Source organism: Malurus melanocephalus, unplaced genomic scaffold, assembly GCF_030028575.1.
Source record: "Malurus melanocephalus ecotype Western Australia unplaced genomic scaffold, MMel_1.1 scaffold_37, whole genome shotgun sequence".
Classification (NCBI taxonomy): Eukaryota; Metazoa; Chordata; class Aves; order Passeriformes; family Maluridae; genus Malurus; species Malurus melanocephalus.
Genome location: NW_026623269.1, coordinates 1,221,447 through 1,246,235, shown reverse-complemented (window position 1 = coordinate 1,246,235; position 24,789 = coordinate 1,221,447). Strand labels below are relative to the sequence as shown.

At 39.0% G+C, this 24,789-nt stretch overlaps 2 protein-coding genes across 7 annotated transcripts in view; one reads left to right on the top strand and one right to left on the bottom strand.

The window, feature by feature from the left end:
• CAMSAP2 (calmodulin regulated spectrin associated protein family member 2) overlaps positions 1-8,311 on the bottom strand; it is a 79,316-nt gene extending 71,005 nt beyond the window's left edge. For all 4 annotated transcript variants that reach the window (XM_057364253.1, XM_057364254.1, XM_057364255.1 and 1 more), the window contains exon 1: positions 7,857-8,311. In XM_057364253.1, coding sequence (XP_057220236.1) covers positions 7,857-7,995 — 139 coding nt within the window. In that variant the 5' untranslated portion in view covers positions 7,996-8,311. The remainder of the gene's footprint in view (positions 1-7,856) is intronic.
• A 379-nt stretch (positions 8,312-8,690) lies between these two features.
• The window catches only part of DDX59 (DEAD-box helicase 59), a 24,494-nt gene continuing 8,395 nt past the window's right edge, over positions 8,691-24,789 (top strand). Inside the window, exons 1-2 of one of the 3 annotated variants that reach the window (XM_057364259.1) lie at positions 8,698-8,758; positions 15,440-15,533. The gene's annotated coding sequence lies outside the window, so the exon portion shown is untranslated. Of the gene's footprint in view, positions 8,759-15,439; positions 15,534-22,215; positions 22,272-24,789 lie in introns of those variants that run through there. The other 2 variants (XM_057364258.1, XM_057364261.1) reach the window with 2 other exon arrangements.

The window sequence follows — 24,789 nt, the reverse complement described above, 5'->3', positions numbered from 1 at the left end:
CCTCCCGGCCAACTCCCCCAGCTCATGCTGAGCACAGCAGTCCATGGTTTGGAATATCTCTGTGGCCAGCTCAGCTCAGCTCAGCTGTCCTGGCCAYGCTCCCTCCCAGCTCCTCCTGCACCTCCTCATTGCCRCCAGGCACTGAGAAGTCCTTGACTTGGRGAAAGCACAACAACTGAAACCCCAGTGTRTTATCTCACACAGAATCCAAAACACAGCAGTGTACCAGCCACAAGGAAGAAAATTAACTCTATTCCAGACAAAACCAGAATACTCCCCACTGTGAGATMGAAATGCAACTTAATTTTCCACTTAAACAGACCATTTTAAAGGGAAGGAATGGTCTAAAAAGAACTCATGCATACCACTACTGAATTTACCTWTAAAAGTTGTTTACTGAAAAAACCTCTCTGCTCAGATAAGTATGAATAACTCCTTGGAAGACAGTATGAATTCTTTCTTTGGAAAAAGTTATTTATATTGATGTGAAAAGTCTACACTATCTTTAAAAACAAATTGCTTTTTTTTTGTAAAGTTTCTTTCTATGTTTCCATACAGATGAATACAATCCTTCACACAACCACTGAGTTTTTCAAGTTTGTATCAATGAAAAATTTCAGATTTATGAATGTTGGCCTTAAGAACGTCCAAAATCTTAGAAGACTTTGTCAACAAGGTCTCCATGTTATTTGTTTGTGTTTTTCTTTTTTTAAAATTCCTGAGGATAATATAAATAAGTTAAAATACTTTACCATGGGCCCTGTAATTAAAAGATGCCATTACTTTTGGGAGCCACAAGGCYACATTAAGCCTCAGCCCAGGAAACTTCCTCACTACTTGTTACTGACGTCAATGCACAAAGACATTAAGAAGAAAAAACTATTTGTAGAAGACTGAGATTTAATACAGAATTATTCAATGAAAATTCTAATACCTTTAACCACTTCCTAGTGCAAACCAGTAGATGAATATATACCAAATGTTAATAGASTTGCCAGTTTTCTGCAGGTCAGCAAAGGTTTGCTATTGCCATAAAGTTACCTCATTTACACTCCCACTTGCCAACAAGGATTCTGTTGCCACATTTACAATCTGGGAACAARACAGCAGAGCTTGCACAGAAGTCAAGAGTCCAAGAATTGCAAACAGGTTAGAGAAAATAGGATTATATTATTTAACTTCTGATGAATTTTTGTAGTGGACTCAATAGAAGAGGGAGGTATTTCAAGGTACTATTTTATTTTGGAGACAACATCAAGAGACAAGACTTTTAAYGAGGAAGGGGAAAACAAAATGAGAGGGTAAATATTCTATAATGATTTTACTTTTTGATTTGTTGACTCAATCTGCCACTTATATTGTTCTTGGCTCGTAGGTAGTAGGTGTACTTCTGTCTACAATTATCTGAAAGGCCAACCTCTACAAATTGATGGCACAATCAATTTCAGTATAACCATTCTTARCTTTGTCCACCTGGCTAAGCTGAACTTGATTCTTGGATTTACCATCACAGAAGTACTATGAATAAACAGATCCCACCCTCTTGCCTCTAGATATCACAAAAATATACCATTATCTCCTGTTTCAACAGCTGTTCTGCACTTAAAAGGGATTCCTCATTAAAAAAAAATGAAACAAACAAACAACCAACAAACCCCAAACCAAAACAAAAACAAAACCTATTAAAAGAGAAGGAAAGAAAAAAAAAAAACCCAACCAAACAAACAACCAAACCTGAAAACATTTAAGGAAAAAACAGGCACAGGCTCTACTTTCATAGTCTAACCAGACTTCAGTTGTTCTTTGAACACCGAAAATCACGTTAAGAAATGCTCTACTAATTTTCACACTAATTGCCTATCCTATCTACTCGAAGCTCACGCTAATTGTCTATCCCATCCAATATTCTGTCTTCAGCAGCACAACAAGGAAGGTTCCTCACAAAACCTACAGAATATGCTTGGTACTGGCATTTCTTATTAAAATGGGAAGATTAGCATCTAATTTATTAAAACCTGTGTATAGATTCAGGTTTAAATAAACAAAAGAATTACTTAGAATTAACCCTGGCAATAAGKGGATCAATTTTCATTAACATAAATGCCTTCAGAACTTATTTTTGGGAGAGGCAARTTATGAGAAACATAAAGACAGTAGYATAATTAYAATCCYATCTCACCCAGCTAGCACCTTGATGACTATTATAGACAAGTTACGATTTAACTAGCCTATGGAATATGGAAAAAACTGTTTCAAAAATTTAGATATAAGCATTTCTTGAACTATTCCTAGACTTTATTAAGCCAAAGAAAACTTTTTGTCAGCCATAACTAGATAGATGTAGCAGAAATGTTTATTACTACCACCTGATCCAGTAATAATGTATTGTCCAATTGCACAAAATAAATACAGGCAGGAGGAACTCCTCACTCTACTTTTCTGATGAACTCTTGAGTTTTTCATTTCTAGCCCCATTTTTCAGAATGATCAACACAATCAATCATTCTGAGCTCTCAGTTTAGCAGAGCAAGTAKTTAAAAGTTACTAATTTCAGAGGTGGAAAATCCAGTTGTGCTCATTAAAATCCACCAGCTAGCTGTACAACAGAAATTATGCAACATATTGAAAAAGTCCTGATTGACAGTCTTCAAGTTTGAATGAGAGGTACCTTTAAATATCAGAATCACTAAAGTAACCCCACAGATTACCATGAATCATAGGGTAAAGGGGAAAATTTTAAACTAGATCTGCAATCATAATTACACTGGTTGTCAAAAAATATGAAGAGAAACCAGGTATAGGTAGAAGAAATGTATTTCACCTCATCACCTGAAACTGGTGAGCATTTGGCTGTAGTCACWTGGTCAGATCTATTACATTCTGCAGACAAGCACTCAGAGTTGTAAAGGCGAACAGGCTCTAAGCAGGCTAAATGGCATAGAGTCATTGAAAGAACAGATTCTATACCCCAAAGGAGGCCACCGTGTACTGCCAATGCTGCAACTGTCACCTTACTGATCACCTTCCTGCACATTTGTACACGCACGGTCTGCAACTTCAGAGGACTCTGCTAAACCTAACAGAACCAGAACTCATGCAATTTTAGGTATTTACTTTTAAAACAGTGATCTACAGTCAAACTAGGTTACAAGTGTGTTCTACAGAAAGCAGTGATACAATCACCTTCCAAGTAAAACATCTCAGTAGATGATTTGTCTTATCTGTTGATTGTAGTAGGACTGACTAGAGTATCAATTTGTCAGCAATTATTTTAGAGAGGTGATGAATCTATAAAAAAAGCCTCTCACAAGAATCTCAAACATGTGTTTTTGTACTCCGAACTCTTCTCCAAGGTTTTGCCCTACTGCCAGACTGAATYAAAGTGAAGAAATTAGGTCTGCCTGAGCAAGATTAAAATATGTTCTGGCCTGCAACACCCAACATAACAGATGAGAGTATTTAGCTACAGCTTGTCAGATACAGAGTGTTCATTTCCTCCCTTCATGGTTCTACTGGCAACATGTGCAAAGAGCAGTAAGTAGCCACATATGAATTCCGAAAACATTAATCATCAGRAAAAGCTATTTTAAAGTTTCTTAGGTAATATTTAGTTGCAGATGATGCAATTTATAATTTATTGCTTCAAACACCTGTAAAGGATACAATTAATGTTAAAAGGTARATGGACTATTTTATTTTGACTTCAGAAAACACAATTTTTAAGACAATCACTCAGATTTGTGCAGCTTTTATTTAGTGTTTAGTTTATTCCCATTTAAAAAAAATTCTTGCAAACCAGTAAAATGTATTATTGTAGCAGAATTATATGTTTTATGGATAGTAAAGCAGCAACAAATTTAACTTGACTTTAAAAGTGTTCCCATAATTTTCTGAGACTCATACACAGCAGTATTCTTAACTTAGTAACTAAAAATTAGATGAAAAGCTGTCTGATAAACTGTTTCCCAGGTGTACTCAGACATCCCCTACCAAATGGGAAGAACATGTACTTCCAGGTTCAAGATTTAACATCTTTCTTCCCACTAGACAAGGTTGTCGAGAAGTGATTCCATGYTCCAAAAGGATTGAAAGCACTTTGGAGGACAAAATTATAATTCAAGATAATTTTGATAAGTGGAAGAAGTGGTTTGAAAATAGGATGCAATTATGTAAGTATAGCTGCAAAGCAGGAACCTACAACAGTACAATTACAAGATGGGAACAACTGAGTAGGCAGCAGCTCTGCAGAGAAAGATACGGGGCTACAGTGAATCACAGACTGCATGAGTCAACAATTCTAGGCTGATGCAGAAATGGCAAACATCATATTTTAGTGAATAAATCAGAGTATTATAGGTTGGAAATATGAAGTAATTTTTCAAATTTACCTTGTACTGGTAATGATTTAGCTGGACCATTAGATTTAGATTTAAGTAATGAGCTCATGTAAAACCACAGGAAAAAATTATATGAAAAAACAAACAAAAAAATCCCCAACCCAAACCAACCCCTAATAAACAGAGAAAGCAAAGAAATCTGTTTTGTGGAAACAATGTAACAAACATGGCTTTATTATTTGAAAGGTGTTATAGGTAAGGTGCCTACCATTCTCACACACATCAGGAAAAGGGTAAGTAGTGGCTTAACAATGTAGCAAAAGATATYAAGTATCTGTTCAACTATTTAGAGACAAATGAGGTCCAAACTGACTAGCAGTTTGTGGAATCTCTATAATTAGAGATTTTCAAAAAACAGGCTAAACAAACATCTGTCAGGAATGATGTATATTTAGCCCAGCCTGTCTTTAGGATGGCGAATGAATAACAAATTTTTCAGGCACATTTTCTATGACTATAGCAGACTGAGAAGGCAAAARCTTTACATTCCAAAATGATGAAGTYTACTTCTGTTGCTTTAGAAATAAAAAGGGCACAGAGTACCACAACATAAAGACATTTTTTCAACTTATTCCTATGAAGTAAGTCCCATTATACTTTAAAGTTGAATGTTATAGAGTCTATACAGTTTATCCAGTTCTTTGGGAAGAAATTTTTCTGCACTGAAATGGTTAACTGCCTGAATTGGGAGATAAGGCTTRAATTAAGTATTTACAGATTTAATTTCTAAGGTCAAACATCCCCCCTTTTATACTTCACACTTGTTATTTTTCTTCCTTTCAGTTACTGCAAGTTGTGTCACTGAAACGATTTGGTTTATTACAAAACATTTAATCTGACATGTCCTAACACTGATATATTGTCTTGCAGCAAAACACCAAGGCATGAAATCCTAAACATCCTCAACACTTAAATATTAATTCTTTCTTCAATTAGTATTTCTTAAGCTTCATTCAAAATGCCTTCAACATGACTGTTAATACATCCTTCCTCTCATGAGACACCTCACTAAGACAACTTCTTTTGACCTCCCTGTGTTTGTGAGCCAAATTCTATACTCACACTTTCAACAAGGACAATAGCAATAGACAATTTGTTTCTCAGTTCTGGACATAYGTATCAATAAAACATCAAAAGTCATTACTAATGTTAATGAACAGTACCCGTTTCAAAGGTTTATTGCAAAAGCAAATTCTCTTCACAATATGTAATCAAGCTGTATCCACAACTTTGATTGTATTGAAATACTCTTTTAAGAATTTGAAAGCCATCCTCTGAACGAGGTACCCCTTTGATACATAAATATTTAGATTTCTTTAATAGATACATGATTGTAACAACCTATGCTTTTCATTCATAAAGTGAACTGCATTACTTTGTTTCCTAGATGGTAGGGAAAAACCCTTCACTTCCCCTGCACACTTGAAGGACTTCAAGGATAAAAAAAGAAATAAAATGTGGCATCCATCAACACACWAGTCATCCTTTGTATATCCTCCATACAAATGTATATAGCAATAGTTAGAAGACATGACTGAGGTTGTGATCTACTCCCAAGAACTAAAATAATTTTGCAAACCCAAACTTCCTTCCTTCTTGAAAAAGGTGAAGGTCAGTTCTTCTGTTTCACTCCAGCATAAAGGAAGAATACGTACTGCAGACATGCAAGCCSTGTACACTGTTTTTCCCTACTTTAGCCACAAACTCTTCTTTGRAGTTTCTAGTTATGTTAGCCTAGTGGAAGAATTGAGACCAGAAAYACTACCAATRTGTGTGCTTACCTCTCTTCCTACTGTTACATTACTGCTCTGTTTAGAAAGCAGATGGAGCAATTACCCCCTCTAATCATGTTTCATTTGAGCATCTCAGAACAACCCCAGTTATGAAGAGAAAYAGTAAAGGAATTCAGTTTGAATCACACTTCCTACATAAAGTGGAATAAAAGTACCCTGCAAGGGGCTTACACATCTGGTAGAAACTCAACCCATAAAAACGAAGACATTTCAGCCATGGGTTGAGAATATGTCAAACTCCAGTACAAAAAAGTTTTCAGGTTAGGAGGGTGGGTTATACAATTGCACAAGCATTGTACACTCAGAATCCCATGAGTAGACCCTATGGAACCAAGCTACCTAAAAATACAATGATCTCTGAAAATGCTGAATTAAGTACTTCTGAGAATTTTCTCTACTATTTTACCTCTCATATCTGCAAAGCTAATAAATCCATATATCAAAATATTACTATGTCCAGATTTCACAAAGTAGAGTTTACTGACAAATCTTTATACGAAAACAGTACTTTGCTATTTTCTTTCTTTTAGAAGTGATGTACTCACTCAAATTTCACTAGATTTAAGCACTTTAAAAGTGGCTTTTTGGAAGCATCACATCAAATAKCATGAGTTTCCAGAAGCATCATAAGACATACCTTTAGCCCTGGCTAAATATGTAACAGCACCCTGACCCTAAATGTACAAGGTGCAAAATACCTTAAGGAGGAACCTTTTCCTGTTATTTTACAATAAAAACAGGTGTAAAAGTAATGATTATTGACATCCACCTCACTTTTCAAAAAAACTCACTGTTTTTAATCCACAGAAAATTAAATTATTACTATACTACAGCTAAAAAAAAAAAAAAAAAAAAAAAAAAAAAAAAAAAAAAAAAAACCAAAAAAAGCCCAAATCAAACAAACAAAACTTAAACAAAAAAAAACAACAACAACTGTTTGGTAAATTTTCAAAATGCTTCTCTTAGAAGACTTCTGCAAGTCTGGTATTCCTCAAGGCCCAATAGTATTTCAGGCACAGAATAATAGGTCTGGTATTCCTCAAGGTCCAGGTTTTCAACGACAGAGCACCGATGCCTTTTGGAGGCATTACAAATCGATTCCATTTACACTTAGAGACAAGGAGAGCCTTCTGTACTGTGCAGACCAAAACCTAGCATTAAATGCTCTTTTCCCTGAAACCTTTATTATTGCTTAACCACACAAATGGCTACAGGCTACTGACAAAACTWAGAGCACRCACCATTTCCACTGCTAGCCCCAATTCAGCTCCTAAGCATAGCAGGGGAAATATCAAGATGACAGACAAAYGTGGATTGCTGAGTTCTTTTTGAATTGTRGAAGTGTAACCCAAGTAATAAATAAAACACCATTTACAGAGATCGATTCACTCAAAATTATATTAGATCCAATACACAAAATTTACTTGCTGATGAAAATAGTAGGACTACTCCAAAAAGACTAAGTGTAATTAAGGAAAAACAAAAGGAAACCAAAAAACCCCACAGGGGGTTTGGGATCTTAAGGATAAGGGGACAGACCAAAAGCATTTCCCACACATCTCCCCCCGCTTCCCAGCTCCTCAGGGAATGGCTCGCACGTCCTCAGTAGCGAAGCAACCAAGCAGGAACCAGCATCAAAGAAAGGGAAGAAGGAGACGCCACCTACCTGTCCCAAAGGCTTTGGCCACCAGCCAGGCCAGATTACAGGCGATTTTCGCTCGGGAGAAATCATAATGGTCAAAGGGTTTGATGGCAGGAACAATGAAAGTCTTCCTCATTTCCTTGGCGTCTGCGGCATCCCCCATCTTCTTACAGGACCCCCGGCAATTCGGAACTTACATGGTTGTTCCCCGTCCTCCTCCTCCTCCCGCGGCCGGGAGAGCCGCCTGTAAATACGCCGACAGCAGCTGAGCGCAGCGCCGGACCCAGCTGTCCGTAAAGGGCTAACACCGCCTCCCGCCTTTCTCTGCACAGGAATGTAGCCGAGCCCGAGTGTCCTCTTCTTCCTCCTCCTCCTCCTCCTCCTCGCTCTTTGTCTCAATTCACTCACGCCGCCGTCCCTCCGCCTCCGAAAAATTGCCCCCGGCGGCCCCGGCCCCGCGTTCCCTGGGGAGACCCTGCGGCCAGGGCTGGGCGCCCCAGGCGGCCGCCAGTCCCCCGGCCCGGGGCGGGAGCCGCCGGCAGGGCCCCCGCAGCCGCCGCAGGCCGGGACGCGGCCCTTCCCAGCGCCGGGATGTCAAAACGCCGGGGTCCGGCTCCAAAACGCCGCACGGCCCCGCACCGCCCCAGCGGCGGCCCGTGCAGGCCGGGAGCAGAGCCGGCTCTCTGCCGCTGCCCGGCAGCCCCGGCGCCCCCCGGCCGGCGCCCCGCTCCCCGCGCAGCTCGCCGATGCCGCTGCGGTTCTCCACCCGCGGCTGCCGCACTGGACGGGCGAAGGCGGCTGCGCATGTGCCGCCAGCGCCTCCCCGCCCGGGCGGGGCGGGAGCCCGAGGGGCAGCGCCGGGGCGGGCCCGGGCCRCCCCCTCCCCACGGGGGCTCTGGGCGCCGCGTCAGTCGGGGTCGCTCGAGGTGGGTCCGGCCTCGGGTGGGGCGGCCTCGGGAGCGCGGGCAGGCCCGGCCCGGCCCAGCCCAGCCTTCCCCGGCGGCAGCGGGAGGGGGGAGTGTTTCCCGCGGTCAGGGGGCGCCGGCGGTGCTGGGAAAGGCTGGGAAAGGGCGGTGTCCCTCGGCCTCGGGTCCACCCGCTCCGGCGTCGCCGCTCTCCACAGCGTGGCCGCACGGGCCCTGTGCGGTGTTGTCGGGGAAGGTCGGGATCAGCCCCGCGTGTCTCGTCTGTAAGAGGGGCTGAGGAGCCGCCCGGCGGGCCGGGGCCGCAGTGGCCGGAGTACGGAGCGCTGCCGATGAGGCGGGCTGAACATCCCGCTCCTGTGCATTTGTCCCTCCTATTTTAAATCGCGTCTATATGTAATTCTGAGAGTACTGTGGTAGAAAAATGACAAAGCCTCAAAATGGTTCAGGGCCTGGTCACATAATCACTGTAATAGCAGCAGGAGTAGCGATTTGCCCTAGAGACCATCTTCTGTCTTGCTCACAAGTACCTGTGCTGTTTTTGGCAACGTACAGAATTACTTTAAAAGTGGGCTGCGTGGAGGGAAGTGTTAGTCACGGTAGGAACCAGTAACTGCATGATTAATGACTCAAACAGAACTGGATGCGCTGGCTTCGAAGTGCGGGTCTGAGGGTGCGGCCGTGCTGGTGAGGGGGGCTGGCGGGAGGCGCTGCCTGCCTCGGCACGGGCACGGTGTCATCGGGTGACCCGCAGCGCCAGCGGCTGCAAACACCCCCGTTTCGGCAGCAAAGTTATTGCAGGTTATTGTGGATCTATTGTTATTTTAYGTATGTATGTATGTAAAATATATATGGTTTGGGGTAATGTCTAAGCCCTTCTCCTAAAGAATAATTAGTCAACGTCTTAGCATGGTATTATAAGATTTCAAATAATATTCTGGCCAGACGGGTATTTCTTTGTGTTTCGARTGGACTGTGAATTGATCTGGACAGAGATTTTTCCATTGCTGTGTGCCTGTATGTGCTTCTAGCACTTCACGTGCACAGTGAGACAAACATGATTATGAGACAAGGGTACTTTACAGTTTTACTGMCATTTATCTATATTTATTAGTAATGAGTAAATGAAAGGGTTGTGGAGGTCAACATCTGAGGAWATGGTTGCTGAGTATTCCCCATACATTCTTTGGGATGCGATTCCCAGCTGTCATGCACACCACTCATACATGGTGCATACCTAGCTACAAAAGTAGGAGCTGCTGTGTGCAGTACTCAGTAGAACTGARGGGAGGAGAAAAGTTGAGAAATCCTTGCTTTAGTAGGCTAATGACTGAAATTCCCAGATGCTCTGAAGCAAAAATAGAAATAATAACACCAAATTAACATGCAGGTGCACTTGGGAAAATATTCTCTATTAAGAAAGACTGTATGCTTGGTTTTCAACAATTAATATTTCCACATTTTCCTGATTTTTTTTTATGCATACTTTGGAAATAAGTTATATTCAATACTCCACATTATTATTTTAACTATTTTTTATACTGCCGATGGAAAATTATTTTAATTCTTCCTCCATATTTAACAAAGAACACCTGAAATTCATAAGCTTTAAAACCTCAAATGATTAGAGGTAAGAAGAAAAAAAAGAACTGATCCCAATTCTTTCTTGTATGATGGTGAAAAAACCTCAAAATTAGATCAGCCTATAGGAAAACATATTTAGAATAACTATAAGGCCATTATTTAGCTATGATGGAGTTTTGTGGGTGCAGCATTTGTGCCACTGAAACCTGTTCAGAGTCACTGAAAAAAAACCCTAAAAAAACTGTCTTGGGGTCTTTGATTGCTTGCAATCAAAATGGTTTTTCATTTACTTAGTGCTCTTAAAAGTGAACGCATGAATATAATATCTAATATAAGTAAGTRGAAAAGAAGACATCACCACTGGTTGCTGGAGTTCTTGTGCCAGTTCTTCTACTTTTGCCAACATGCCAAGATGTCATCTTACTTATTGCATTGTCAAAGATAGCAGCAGCCAACATGGAAAATTATTAAAATTTGCTCTAATTGCTCACAGTAAATAAACAGGAAAACTGAATGAGGAGATATCCCCTTCTGCTCTGCTTATGTTTATACATCTTAAAATATTTTAAATAGTGATAATCTTTTCTGTACACAATCCTTCTGCTGAAGAGTATTTTATACTTYAGCATTAATTCCAAGTGGAATTCMATCTCACAGATTTTTATTTTTTTACCTTCCTCTCCCCTCCCTCTACCCCAAATTAGAATCCCATTTGACTAGTTTTATCCTATAATTACATCATAAGCCTGATGGTTCACTGTCATGTGTCTGGCCATTTTCACAGTGGGTGTACCATGCCTATAGTCAGCGTCAGGCAACAGGAACAAATATGACCATTGAGCTGTGAATAATGGTGTGAATGGCAGTTGTTGCTAGTAGTTCTAACCTTGGGAGATAGTGGAACAAGTCCTGAATAACAATTTCATACATTTTTTTCTACTTGTTTTAAGATTCACTTAGCTTCTGAAGAGGCTATGTGTAGAGTAGAAGCCTATAGACTAAATTTAGGYTATCACTAGATTACAGACTGTTCAATCTGGAATAACCTCTCATGCATAGTTTCTTCCTTCACAACACTTGATAGTAAAGGCAAATTAAAATGTTTTAAATTAGCAATACCATTTTGTTTTTGCAGTGGCACTGTCTGTAGCCAGACTCAGTGCCAGTAAATACCCATCTTGTCAGGCTACCTATGGAGGGTATTGAAAACATTCCCACTTCAGATTAGCTATTTGTAGTCAAATCCACAAACACAGCAGTTCACAGCAACTATTCTGCTGAGTAATGCTTCAGTTTTAAGGTTGGAAACAGACCTGAAATAACACCGTGGGCATATTATCTATAATTGCAGTTATCAAATTTGCCTAATTAAGATGATCCCATCTGTTTTCCTGAGCTTMGAGGATATCAGTGTTGGTAGAAATGGTTTTGGCTTAGGGGAGGGGTGCACCCTGTGGCCTGTGGCAATGAGGCTGCATGCACAACTTGATGTGGTGCTGTCAGACTGTCRATGTACAAACCAAGAACCAGTCATATCCCAATGGGATCCCTAAGGAATGTGCTTGTTGACTTCAGCAAGTTTTGTACTACGTATGTGAGGTTGAACAGGTAATCTRTAAATCATTGTGTGAGGTTATTACAGCCTAAGGATGACTTAGGAAATATAATTATTGATATTCCAGTCTCTCAAATGATGGCATTTTATTAAATATATTTCTTTATAGGTAATAGTAAAACTGTAACAGTTAAGAAATTGTATTTTTAAATAGCAATTCAGCTGTCTATAAGCAATCCAGGAGACTCCTGGAGYGTGTAGAGACATTTTCCTGGCCCAGACATTAGATGRACCAACCAGAAGAGAAGGATTATGGAAGCTGGTGCTCACCAATGCAGATGAGCTCATTAAAGAGGTTAAGATTAGTGGCAGCATGGGCTGTAGTGACCACTCCCTGGTGGAGTTTGGGAGGATTGTGAGCCTGGCAAGCTGCTAAGTCAGGATCCTGAACTTTGAAAGAACAAACTTCCAGTTGTTTAAAGAGTTGGTGAATGAGATCCCCTGAGAAACTGTCCTTAGGGACAAAGAAGCTGACCAGAGCTGGCAGCTCTTAAAGACWCTTTGTTTAGAATTAGGTGAACTTTAAGGTCCCATCCAACCCAGGGTATTCTATGATAATCAAGTGAGTGACTGTCTGAGCTACTGAAGTTCTTTGGCATTATTACTAGCATGCATATATGTAGTTTTTGCAAGCTAGGAGTTTTCTCAGAGCATGATTTTGGAAGGGAATGTGTTCTTCCTGTTTCAGGATGATACAAAAGAACAGGAACAGTTACATAATTGCTGTCTTTCAAATTCTTCTATTAATTTGTTATCAGAAAGTGCTGAGGGAAGAAAACAGTTTACAAACTTTATMTATTCTAGTAGTCATGAGCCAAAGGGAAAATAAAGGTTTGTATGATATTTTACTTGAATAATTTGTGATTTCTCATACAGTTAAAACTAAAAGAAGAAACAGGTGGAATAATAGCTACTTTAGCTCATTAYTGCTACTGAAATCTGCACACCCAAAAAACTGCCAAATGAGAATGAAGTGYGGTACCTAACAGTCACTTCTCTTAATACTTGGACACTACTGGTTTTATTTCCTTGACCTGGGTTTGACCTAAAGTAGCTCTGCAAAGGGTGAAAAAATAACCTATATCTTCTCCCCACCAATTACCCTATGTCACCAACCAGGCAACAGTTCTGTAGCAAAACCTCTCATGTCCCTTAACACTCAGGACTGGTTGGTTTGTCTTTTCCTCTTATTACTCTGGTGTCTTCTTTTCTGACATTTTAAAATTTGTTTCAAATTTTTTAAATCTGATTTCCATACTATCTACTTTGGTGTTCTTCCCATCTTCTGGARTTGTTCTTGTGCCAAAAGGGTTTTAGATGAGCTGTCTTCCCACATATGCTGTGCAGTACTCCCTAATTCCAGGGCTTTCTCCTTCTTGACATACCACTGTTGCCAGGTTATCTGTGAAGAAAAGAGGTACCCTGCTATAACTTGCATTTTTTACTATAAACTTTAAAACATATGGAATAGATTCTATCTTTTTTCATTAAGTGAAATATCTGTACTATATCTTTTATGACCACCTAGTGCCTGACATGTTTTCTAATCAAAATTCTAAGGGTGATTTTTAATGAATACAACCTTTAAATGGCTTGGCAGCACTGTAAAGTAGATGTATGGTGGGAAACTTGCATTCAGAAAAATACTCTGTACGAGAATAAAACACCATGTTACTACCATTATGGTAATTGTTAGATAATGCTTTATTTGCATCCTAGTTCCGAGGAAAATGGAATTGTCTCTAGTTTTCAAATTGYGCGTTCAGGTTAAACAAGTTTAAATCAGATAGTAAGACTTTTTCACTAAGTCTGAATGAGAGTGAATACAAAATTGTGCACTTTTTCRTGCTGTGACTGGCTTTTTTTGTGCTGCTTCTACATGTGGAGAAAAATCTGAACCTTCATAAAAGCTCRTTTGTTTTGAGCATATACATCATTTATTAGAAGAGCATGAATAGACTTCAGTTTCCCATGTTTTGGCGCTGCTTCCAGTTTTCACTGAAGCTCATGTGTGCCTGAATGACATMAGCAATAAAGTGCAGGAATGCTGTGTTTGAACAGTAAATTTCTGGTATCGTTTCATTGCAGTGAAATTATTTTTTTTCAAGGGGTGGTACTAAAGATGAATGAAGAAGGGAAAACAAGGGAATAGCATAGGAGACTACGCAATGAAGGTGTTTTTTTAATATCTTTTTGCAACGTCATAATCCAAATTTTCACTGATATTTTTAGGTAGTTTCCATTTGCCTTAAATTACTGAGAAATTTCATGTTATTRAGGAATGTTTTTAGGGAGAAGGTGTACATAGCTGGTAACTGTTTAAAACTTAGCTGTGGAAAGTGTATATCAAAGATTTTTATTGGAGCCATTTATGCATGCATAGTGATGTCATCACTACCTGAGTGTATAGAACTCTTACATTTAGTTATCTTTTGGCATAATTTGTTTATAATATTTTCTGAATATCTTTACAGGATGTTTGCCTTATGATTAACTTGCAAACATGTTCTAGATAGAAAAATGTATGGGATTAAGCCATGTACAGACCAATTTGATTTAAACATTCCCGAATTTTAATACATATTAGAAACACGGGAAAAACAATTATTTTAATACTTGCCTTAAACTAAATGTGTGTGTGTATATATAGTTAGCAATAAAAACTTGTCTCCAACAAGGATTTTTTTAAAGCTTAGATTAATCCTATGTGTTATTCCTGTTTAAAATCACCAGTGCCACAGATATGATGAAATATAAATGTATCTATAATTGGGTTTCTGGATTAAAGGTGTCATGCAGTTTATTTGTACTTGAATAAAAAAAAACCAGGGTGGTTTCTTTCTCATAGAAAGTTTCAAAAGAGAAATGAAGTACAAAAGCTTATACATCTCTCTGGTTATTTTGTCCTCATGTGGTACTCTTGCTCTGTAATATACATGGCTCTGTTAAAGCATGGAGTGTTATCTCTGACATATCACCTGGGCAGGGAGCAGTCATGGTTCCACTTGTTGGCAAAAAGAGTAGAAATGTCCATCATCTTCATGGGTGTTGGAAACAGAGCTGTGCCTTTGTATTCACCAGTGCAGTTGAATATGGATGGAGGAAGGAGGCTCTGAACTTGCTGTTCAGGGCATGTGTGAGCCCCAGTTGTGGTGGCCACTGCCCTGGCAGCAGCCTGAGACAGATAAAGTACCCCTGGGACTCCCACTTCAGCTCAGTCAGCATAGTCCAGGGTTTGTTTTRACAGCCACAGTTCAGTTGTTATAGATGATAATTTAATAAAGGAGTGGACAATCAGCCTGGGGGAGAGGATGCTAGCAGGCACTGTGTTGAATCAAAGGGGATCATTCCATGAAACAACAAAAGTAACACCGGGAGATTTTATACAAGGGTAAATTTGCTGGGGTGTATACCTACCAGTTTCCCTTTGATATGGCAAATGTCTGTGTCAAACTCTTTCCTGCTTTTTTATTTGTTCTTAACAGAAATGAAGCAATTGCCAGGTTGGAGAATGTAGGGTAACAACAGATTTCACTGCAATGTGCCAGTGTGTGATACAGATCCAGCTTGTTCAGATGAGTGASTATTTTGCTATGTATTGGATAACTGTTGAAATGGGGTACTTGAGAGTGTTTGTTGCAGCTGGTAGTCTGCACTTYCAGAAGTGGGAAAAGCCATAAGTGATGGTCACCAAAAGGTCTGAGGAAACAAAAACAGTCTCAGTATCAGACAGTAAGAAAGCATGTTCAAGGTAGAGGGCACACAGCCATGCTTTATTCTTTTTTACCACTGAGGTCTTAAGTGGTATTGTACTGATATAATTAGGAATACTCTTTGGCCTTTTTTGGGTAAAGAGATGAAATGGGGGTGGAATAGTTCAATAGCAACAGAACCCCCCCAAACCATGTGCTATTTATACTGTAGCATGTCATAGGAGTTCTAGTCAAAGACCAGGATACCATGCTGGAAATGCTCAACAAACTGATGAACCACTTTAGTTCAGAGTCAGAATAATATAAGTTTTAGATATTGTAGGACTAGGCAAAGGGTAACGAAAAAGGGCTTTTATTTCTACATTGGTATGATTTTGTTATTTAAGAGAGCCCAGTTCCACAGAAATATCCTCACTGCTAGAGAACAGGTTTCTCGTGTATCAGCAGAAGATTGAGAGCTGTCTGAATGGAGATGCTGTGTCTGTGCTCATGCTGGCTCTTTAATCATTAAAAGATGACAGGGCCAACACCCTCTCGTAACCATTGCCTCCCTCTGTGGCTCCTTGCAGAGCAGACGGTGTCAGGAAGACAGAAGCCTTTTGGCAACATTGCCTTTTTGCTCCAAGTTCCAGTTCATACAAACTCTTCAAGAACRGTAATGGTCTTTATGCACCCAACATGTTAGATGAATTGCAAATCACCTCAGAGGAACTGGGGTTTCATAGAGTTACTTAGTTTTGATTTGGCTTGAACTGTAAGGTAGGTAGATATATTTTGGGGGATAATATGATCTACGGGAGAAAACCCAARTTAGGAAAATTAGCAGAAACTTTTTAAGATACTCTGTCTCATGTTTCTTTTCTGGCCCTGTTCCTTCCAGTGTTTCCTTTGAAATGACCTCACCATATCAATGGCAATAAATTATAAACTTTTTTTAATATATTATATTCATATGTTTTAATGATACCTTTTAGTTTTGAGTTGCTGGGAGGTTTATTCCTCACAGGTGTAAGCCTAAGCCAACACTTTTTCCTACTTGGGCAACTATGGTAGGCCTCCTGCTTCTTGACACCCAGCTATTACCTGATAGAGAGTTTCCTTAGCTTGGGCTGCAATCTGTTCTGTGCATGAAATCTGATTTCTATGTATCTTGCTAGTTGCCACAGGAAAGAATATTGCTTTGGCCAGGAACTGTACAAAATGATCTTGTTGTAATGGGTCAAGAGCCAAAAAAGAAATARGTATACTGAAATAGGACTTTTGTGTGGCTTAAAGCTTTGAATCATTTGTTTAAAAACAAAACAAAACCAATATGATATAATTTCACACGGAAATTCTAGGCATGTATTTTGTGAGAATGATGTGTTAAACAACCAGCTTTTTCACAACCTGGCATTATACTCAGGTCAGCTGAGTTGTATTAAGAATTAGCACAGATTTATTCCAGTGAATTGTTTGGCAGATAGAATAACAAGTGCTTCATATGCATTTCATACAGTCTTCCTTAAAAAGAAAATACACGTCAGTGGAATTTGGACCATACAGCACAAAGTCTCCTTTCACACTGCAATGCTTCAGACTTATTTAATACTCAAGAGTTAGAAAACATAGAATGATCTGGGGCATAAACTTGATAACCACAAGTTTTCTTTCAATAAAGTAACTAAAAAATACATGAAGGGCTAAAGTGTTTACCTKATTTAGTGTACATTTAATTTATTCCAAAACTCAAATACGTATTTTAAAACTTGTAATCTGAGTTCTTTTGAACTGGGTATCATGSTGGAATTTTTTGCCGCCAAGTTACAGATCCCGGAAAAATAAGGTTTGCATGAAAAGTTCTTGGCAGATCTCTCTTGGAACAGCACAAACAACACTGCTTAACAAGGAGGCATTCATTATTTCTGTCTTGTTACGCTTTGCTACTACAGTCACCAGCTGTAAGGTTATTGGCATCTTTGAATCTTCCTAATAAAAAGCATAGGGAACAGCCATTCAAGGATGATAGTGAGAAAGATGTTGCATTTTTCAGGCTTGCTTTTGTTTTTTAATTGTCATTGTGCTTTATCAAGCTGAACTAATGCATTATCTGCATGTTCTCTCAACAAAGAAAGTTTAGGAAAGTAACAGTTTCAGAAGGACAAATCTGTTGGTCTGAGTTTAGTGGTCTGTGATCCTTGAGTGTGCAATTAAAAAATGTGTTTTGCTTTTTGAAACTAAAGACATCTGGTATTTAACCTTTCTATTAAAAAAGTGATGGATAAATGGCCTACTTGGTGCCCATGTGCTTCTATTGCATTACAGTCCTTTTGGAAAAACTTTATTCACAGTTGTAACTTTTTTTAGTAACCTAAGCCACAGCTCTTGTATCCTATATTTTGCTAAGCAGTCATGTACAATGCCTTTTTTAGCACCTGACAAAGTCCTGTGCTAGTGAAATCAGTGCCAAGTGCCACAGGTCTGTAAAATTAATATCTGAGACCTGCAGTATGAGTTGTTATTTTTTAAAAAAAGTGTATTTTTAAAATACACTATTAAGACTGCATTTAATACTCTATACACAGAGAATGAGGTTTGAGAGCTTAAAAAATCTGGAGGCTAAAGCWCAACAGACACAGTTGGAGCAGACTGACATCAAGGAAGCTTTTGAGACCTGGATTCTGGAGCTATGTGGCCACCAAGCCACYGTGGGTGGAAAGCACAGGAGCTGGAGGGATCCTCTGCTGGGGAAGGGCTGCCAATGGCTCCCAAAGGCAMTGGTCACAGCTGGCAGTCACTCTGTAACAGGGACACCCTGAATCTGCCTTCTACTCCTGCAGCAGTGAGTTGAAAGTTTGAAAGTCTAGTTATAGCCTTTSCATGCCCTTTGGTCAGGGATTCRCCTAGGACAATTTAAGACTTYATGCAGAGACAGAAAGAGGACCAAATGTAAYGTAGAGAAGGATGAAGGCTAAACCMAATGGTTAAKCMTGACATAGATTTTAACAAGACAACTGATAAAAAGTCTGATTTGTAGCAGCTCTCTTGCACAYTTTCTGGGCCTTGTGGTTTCTGCTATCAAAACTAGGTGGAAATGAAAATTTTATTAGCCATTTGCTCGAAAGGCTTATGACATAAATTTTTTCTTCATTTTGTCACACTACTGGATTCTTACTCCTTCCCTCCTATGAATGTAAAATACCTGTTATGTTTGTCATACTTGCTGATAAATTAGAAAGGTCTTCATCTCTTAMTTTATGTGATTGAAAGAGAATTTATTGATGGGCAGCTGGCAATACACATTGGGCATAGGTCATCTGGCAAGCTGGAACTTAGTGATTCCTGTGGTCTCTTGTGGAATTTTTTTCTCTCCCATCCTTTTGTCTGAGACCCTAAAGGATGGGGATAAAAAGGGTTTACTTTCAGTAAGTGCAYGTTGTGTGAATGTTATCTTGCTGATAGAATAGATGCCAATCTCTTTTGCCTCCAAACAGACTTATTATTGGAACACAAATATATCCTCTCAAAAAAAAAAGAGATAAACATGAAAGAATTTTTTAATTCTTAATTCTAACTACATTATATTTCATGATTTATTTAATCCTGTTAATTTCCACCTGAATTCTCTAACGATCTGGTTATAGTTTGCTGCCTACTGAAGTCCCTGGAATTTGGAAATTGTCTGCAATCTTTTGATCGAATCCTTGTTCTCTAAATCTCAGAAACCCAACAGAGGTTTAAATTGGTTGAAATTATTCTCATATTATAAAATCATTCCTTTTAATTGCAAAAAGCTAGTCTGTATCTTATACACAAATGTTGGTAATTGTATTCATTGTATATTTTATAGCTGCGCTAACAGTATGGTGATACTGAATTAGGGAGTCCATCAGTTTTCAAAGTAAACACTATATGCAGTATTTGAGCATATGATCACATACATTAATTATGTTCATAATTTTTTCATGAATTGCCCTATAGAGTTATTTCCCTATGGACTAGTGGCATTTAATGCTGGAGCTTTAGGGCAGGATTGCTGTTGTTTGTGGGTTTTTTAATTTTTCTTTTTTACATTTTTTAATACCTCCTYAGTAATGCGCTTTAAGAATTCAGATTTAATTAGATTATTTTTTAAATTCCAATTTTACCTCAGATTTCTACAGAGACTTAATATTGGCCAATGTTTCCTTAGGACGTGGCTCTTCAAACAAAGAGAGTGCTCARGAAGCCTGAAAATATTAGCAAGTCTTTTTTTTACTTATTTACTTTCAAAAACCTTAGGATTCACCTGTTTAAACAAAATTAGAAAAACTAGGCCTCAGAATAAATATGCTATATGCAATATCTGTACAAAACCAGGACATTTTGTATGAATATTAGCAGAATTGTATAGTCAATGGTTAACCACATTACCTAGGTTTAGATTATCTGGATTTTTCCTGTGTGGTTCCTTTAAAGCTGTAATTCAGAAACCAGTGGAGTAATTGACTCACTGTTTCCTTCAATCAAAGAACTATTCATTAGATACACTTTAGCTTAGAGCTGCAGTTGAGTACCCACCTAAAAGTCTGCTGAGCAGCTTCAAAATCCCCAAAYATTAAAAAAACCAGAAAAATATTTAGTTTTATGGCATCAGGTGGAGCAGACAGGCACCAATCCCCAAGTAAACATTCTTCAGCTTCCATGCCTCCTGAATGGAAAGATGTTCTCCCTTCTTTTCACCCAAGCAGTGGATGTTTTGTTAACTCAAATTATATGTATTCAAGTGTGGTACACTTGGAATCAAACAAACCCAGAGAATATTTTTTTATTCTTTAACTGACATCTTCGTAAACTGAATATCCTTCATCCATTATAAWGTTACAGAACAACAACATCAAGGCTTATAGAAAAATGTAACAGAATACACATTGAGCTATTTAAAATAATTGATAACTTAAAGAAAACCCAAAGCTATCTCTCTTGCTATGATTTAGGCACATTTTAATTGTCAAATCTGTCGGTCCTGGCACTTGCTTCTTGAGGGAGTGATGCACAAGGTGCTGGTTGGACTCCAATTGGAATCTATTCTCAGCAGATTTGCATACATAGGGAGCTCACTCAAAGTGGAAAATTCAGACATTGTGTGAAGATACTTTGGCTGCAAAGGAAACTTAAAATGCTCTGTATTAAAATGGTTTGGACAGTTACCCTTTGGGGTGGTTTTATCTGTCACTCAAATCCCTGTGTGGAATTTGAGAAGACCTTGACTGCCAAAGGTGTGGAGAGGTRTCCAGAGGTTTGGTTCTGGGACAGTTTGGTTCTGGTCTGAATTAATGGGGTCACTCTGGGTGGTATTGCTGTGGAGAGCCAAGGTGGATGGTACAGTCAGCAGCACTTCAAAATGCTTGTGATGCTGTCTGTAAATTAATATGTGGAATGCCTGTTTCTTATGGATTTACTGTGCCTGGGAGTAGGAGGATTTCAGTCTCCTGCTTTAATCCAGTCTTGTTTTACTGAATTATTTATTATTTGCAAGTGATGGGAAAGGTTGATTCATGCTTCAAAAGAAAGGCTGTGAGTTGTTATAGGACAAAGTGGCTGTTTTTAAACTGAGGGCAGCAATCCTTTCTGTATATTTGATATATGTGAATATGAAAAAACCTTCTTGATACAATTTAAAATMGATCAAAAAATGTGATACTTACTAGTGATAATTTGTGCTTGAGTTATTGTTTTCATTACTCGTTTTGACTTTTAATCAATAGTCACTATCTTTGTCATTCTAACAGATTTGCATAGTTGATAAAATCWGTTGCTGTATATTCATGGAGTAAATCTGTCAGTTTGTCCTTCTGTACATGTGAGGTTGTGTGTACATTGTTACATTTCTAGCTCCTAATATTTACTTTAGAAGTTACTCTAAAGAGATATTTTAATAATACGAGGACTATATTTGTGCAGAGGTTTCTAATAACAATACGTGATACCTTCCTGAGCAGCTATTGTACACATGCAGCATAGGCAAGAAGAGAATATTGTAACGTTTTGGTGTTTTACCAAATCAATTAAATAACAATGTGATCATACAAAATAAAAACGCTACCTTGCTGCCCAGGAAACCTTAACCCTTATGACATCCCCAGGTAAATTGTCCAGAATGAGCAAAAATTATGGTCCATAATTACTCATGGTTTTCTAATAGGACTTTATTCATCCAGTGCCTGAACTATCTAGTTTCTAGAAGGAAAAATACCAAGACAAAACCCTTGTAGCATATCTGAGACCATCTTGTCTGGGACATTCTGTGTACTCTGAAAGTACAAAAATTGGACTTCAAAAATCTTATTAAAATGCCATTCACCTCAGATCTGATTAGCAGCATCAAGAGCTGAGAGGATGGGAATTAAATTCACCAAGGTACCTCTTACTCTTACATATTTTATCTTTCTGAAAGAAAACTTAGGCCAGTGGGTGACCTAGAATATTTATGCTTCATTCCAGGAAAAAAAAAAAATTACTCAGTGAGCTCACAAAGTGCAAACCTTTCAGAAGAGGTTTTTTTTCCATCTATACTGATTAAATTCTCCATGTAAATAAAGAATAACCTACTACATTCTGTGGAAATTTGCACTCCTTTTCAGTGGTAAGCCCTTTTTATTAAGCATATTATAATTTTTGTTGGAAGAAATAACTGACTAGCAATAGCTGTTCAGCCTTTATGAGCCACTCAAGGTACAGTAGATCTATTGTTACCTGTTCATTAGTCATCTCTTTTTCAGGCTGTTGAGTTTACATGTTTGTTTCTTGCATGGAAGCCCTTTCATACCTCTGAATAGCCATAGAGTCCTTTTCTAAAACTTTGTTCAATCTCTACTGTAGTCTTTCTCACTCAACAGGAGAGAGTATTTCCTACCAAGTAACTTTGTTTTTTTCTGACTGCTGTTACACACTGAAAAAAACGAAAAAGCTGATACATATAGGATGTTTGCATTTTGGTGCATGGACTCTATGAAACATGTCATATCATATTGAATATTGTTGAAATACTGGTCTTTGTTTAGCAAATGATGTTTTGAATTCCAGGAAATGACCTTGCAAAAATAGAAGTAAGAAAAGGAAATTCGCTTCTGTTAGGGAAAGAAAATGAAGGAAAGAAAGTGCAAACAAAGGGGAATGACAGAGGCTGAATCAGAGAAAGGTGGAGATTTTCACAGGAATGTGTGGAGTGTGGGTGGAAGGTGCTTGACAGTTTTTCAGTCTAGTGATGCCCACTTTCCAAAAGTTCAATAATCTCTTCAAATCTACCAGTTAATTAAAAATCTCAGAGGCCAACACCCTCTCTATTTGCTGTGTGTATTGCTACTGTGGTAGCAAACTACTACMGAGAAGCCCATGTTAAGATAACCCATGCTTCACTTGTGATTGGATTTGAACGTAGAGTGCTGTAGACAGCTGCTTGAATGCCCCCAGCTTTGAGTCTCTGCTTTTACCCTCCTCTCACTGGCTCTTCTGAGTGGTTCTCTGGATTGCCATTAAATTGTTCTTCCAAAGGGGCTGTTAGGATCTATGGATTTTCTCTTCATCGGGAAATGGTGATGGTGGTAGTCAGCAACAAAAGTAATGAGGCAGAAATGGAATTCCCTGTCAATGTGGATGCTTTCAGGTTAATGGGCTCAGTGTTGGAGGAGAGGGAGGAGGTAAGGTTTGGGACATCTAGTGTGCCTGGGAGTACATCACCCCAGAGAGCTCCCTGCAATCTCTGTCATGCACCAAATAATTTGTGATCATAGGGTATACTTTTACTTTGGGAATACTCTGGTCTGCATGTACTCAAACGCAAGACCTGTACAGACACAGTGACACCACCTGACAGGTCTTGATGTTGTAAGGAAGTACCTGGGACAGGTTGACTGACCTCCTGGTGACGTGAGTCCTTGGAAGGCAGGGGAGTGGCAGTGACCACCCTGTTCACAACAGCTGAGCAGCTAAAACCATCAGCCTTCTCAATGGACAGACATCCAAACCTAGGACTTTTCTATGAACTTGGGTTTGCYTGGGGCAGCAGTCACACCTGGGTTGTATTGCAAAGCACAGGTTGTCCATAAGTCTGAAAGTGTTTTCTGCCCTCTAGTGAAATGTGATAAATTCTGTGTTCTCATACCTTGTAATGTAGTGTCAATAGGCTTATTAATTATTGAAAGTAATAATTTGAAATATATTAAAAACTGTCTCACTGTGCCCATCATAGCAGGCTGGGGCATGTACTGGACCTTTCTCTTGGGTACCTTTATGTTTTCGCTGCATGCTGCAGGAACATTTTCCTCATGTGCAAATGTGTGTTTGGCATCTGCGTCTCTAGCATCAATTCAGGCTGTAACTGCAGGAGTGCTGGACGTGCCCCTCCRCAGAACCAGTGTTGCAAAATGTGGAACATGTATAATTTTCATAAGAAAGGTTGTTTTATGTTTGATTTTTGTATATATTCAAGCTTAATGAACAAGAACGGAAACTTAACCTGTGAAACCGAGAGCAGCTAACAAGCAAGGTCTAAGTGACGTCCAGGTCCAGACGTCCAGAAAAACAAATTACTTGTTGGTAGAATTGCCTTGTCAAGTTTTAGAGCTTAACCTGCTCCACTAACCTCAGATCAATGGGGAGGTTGGCAAAGCCTGGGAAGAAGGATGTCCACTGATACTGGTCACAAAGAATGCAGGATTAACAGGCCACAAGGACATTTAGCAGAATTCCTAAGATAAGGAAGAAACTAATAAAGACAGCTCAGCAACTCTACTGCAGCTCTGCTGGGTAAAAAGTAATTGTGACACCAACCCAAGAAACCAGACCCAAAAGAGAAACACTGATCAAGCAGGCTAATTAGCATGCTATCATTAACAATTTAGGATAGAGTTCTAATAAGAGAACCATGTAATTTGTAGCCAATTAATACTAGTACTAAAATGTATAAATATAAAAAGTTTTGATAGTTGGCGTGCTTGATTCGTGGAATACCACCGCAAACCCAGGCTTGCGCAACTCTGAGATAAATAATCAATGTCTCTCTCGAGTGTGTAAATACCGGCTTGTTGCACACCGGGCCACGAATGCGATTTTTATGGCGCCGGCAGGCCCCGAAAGCAAGGCAAGCCCGCCGACAGCAGCTC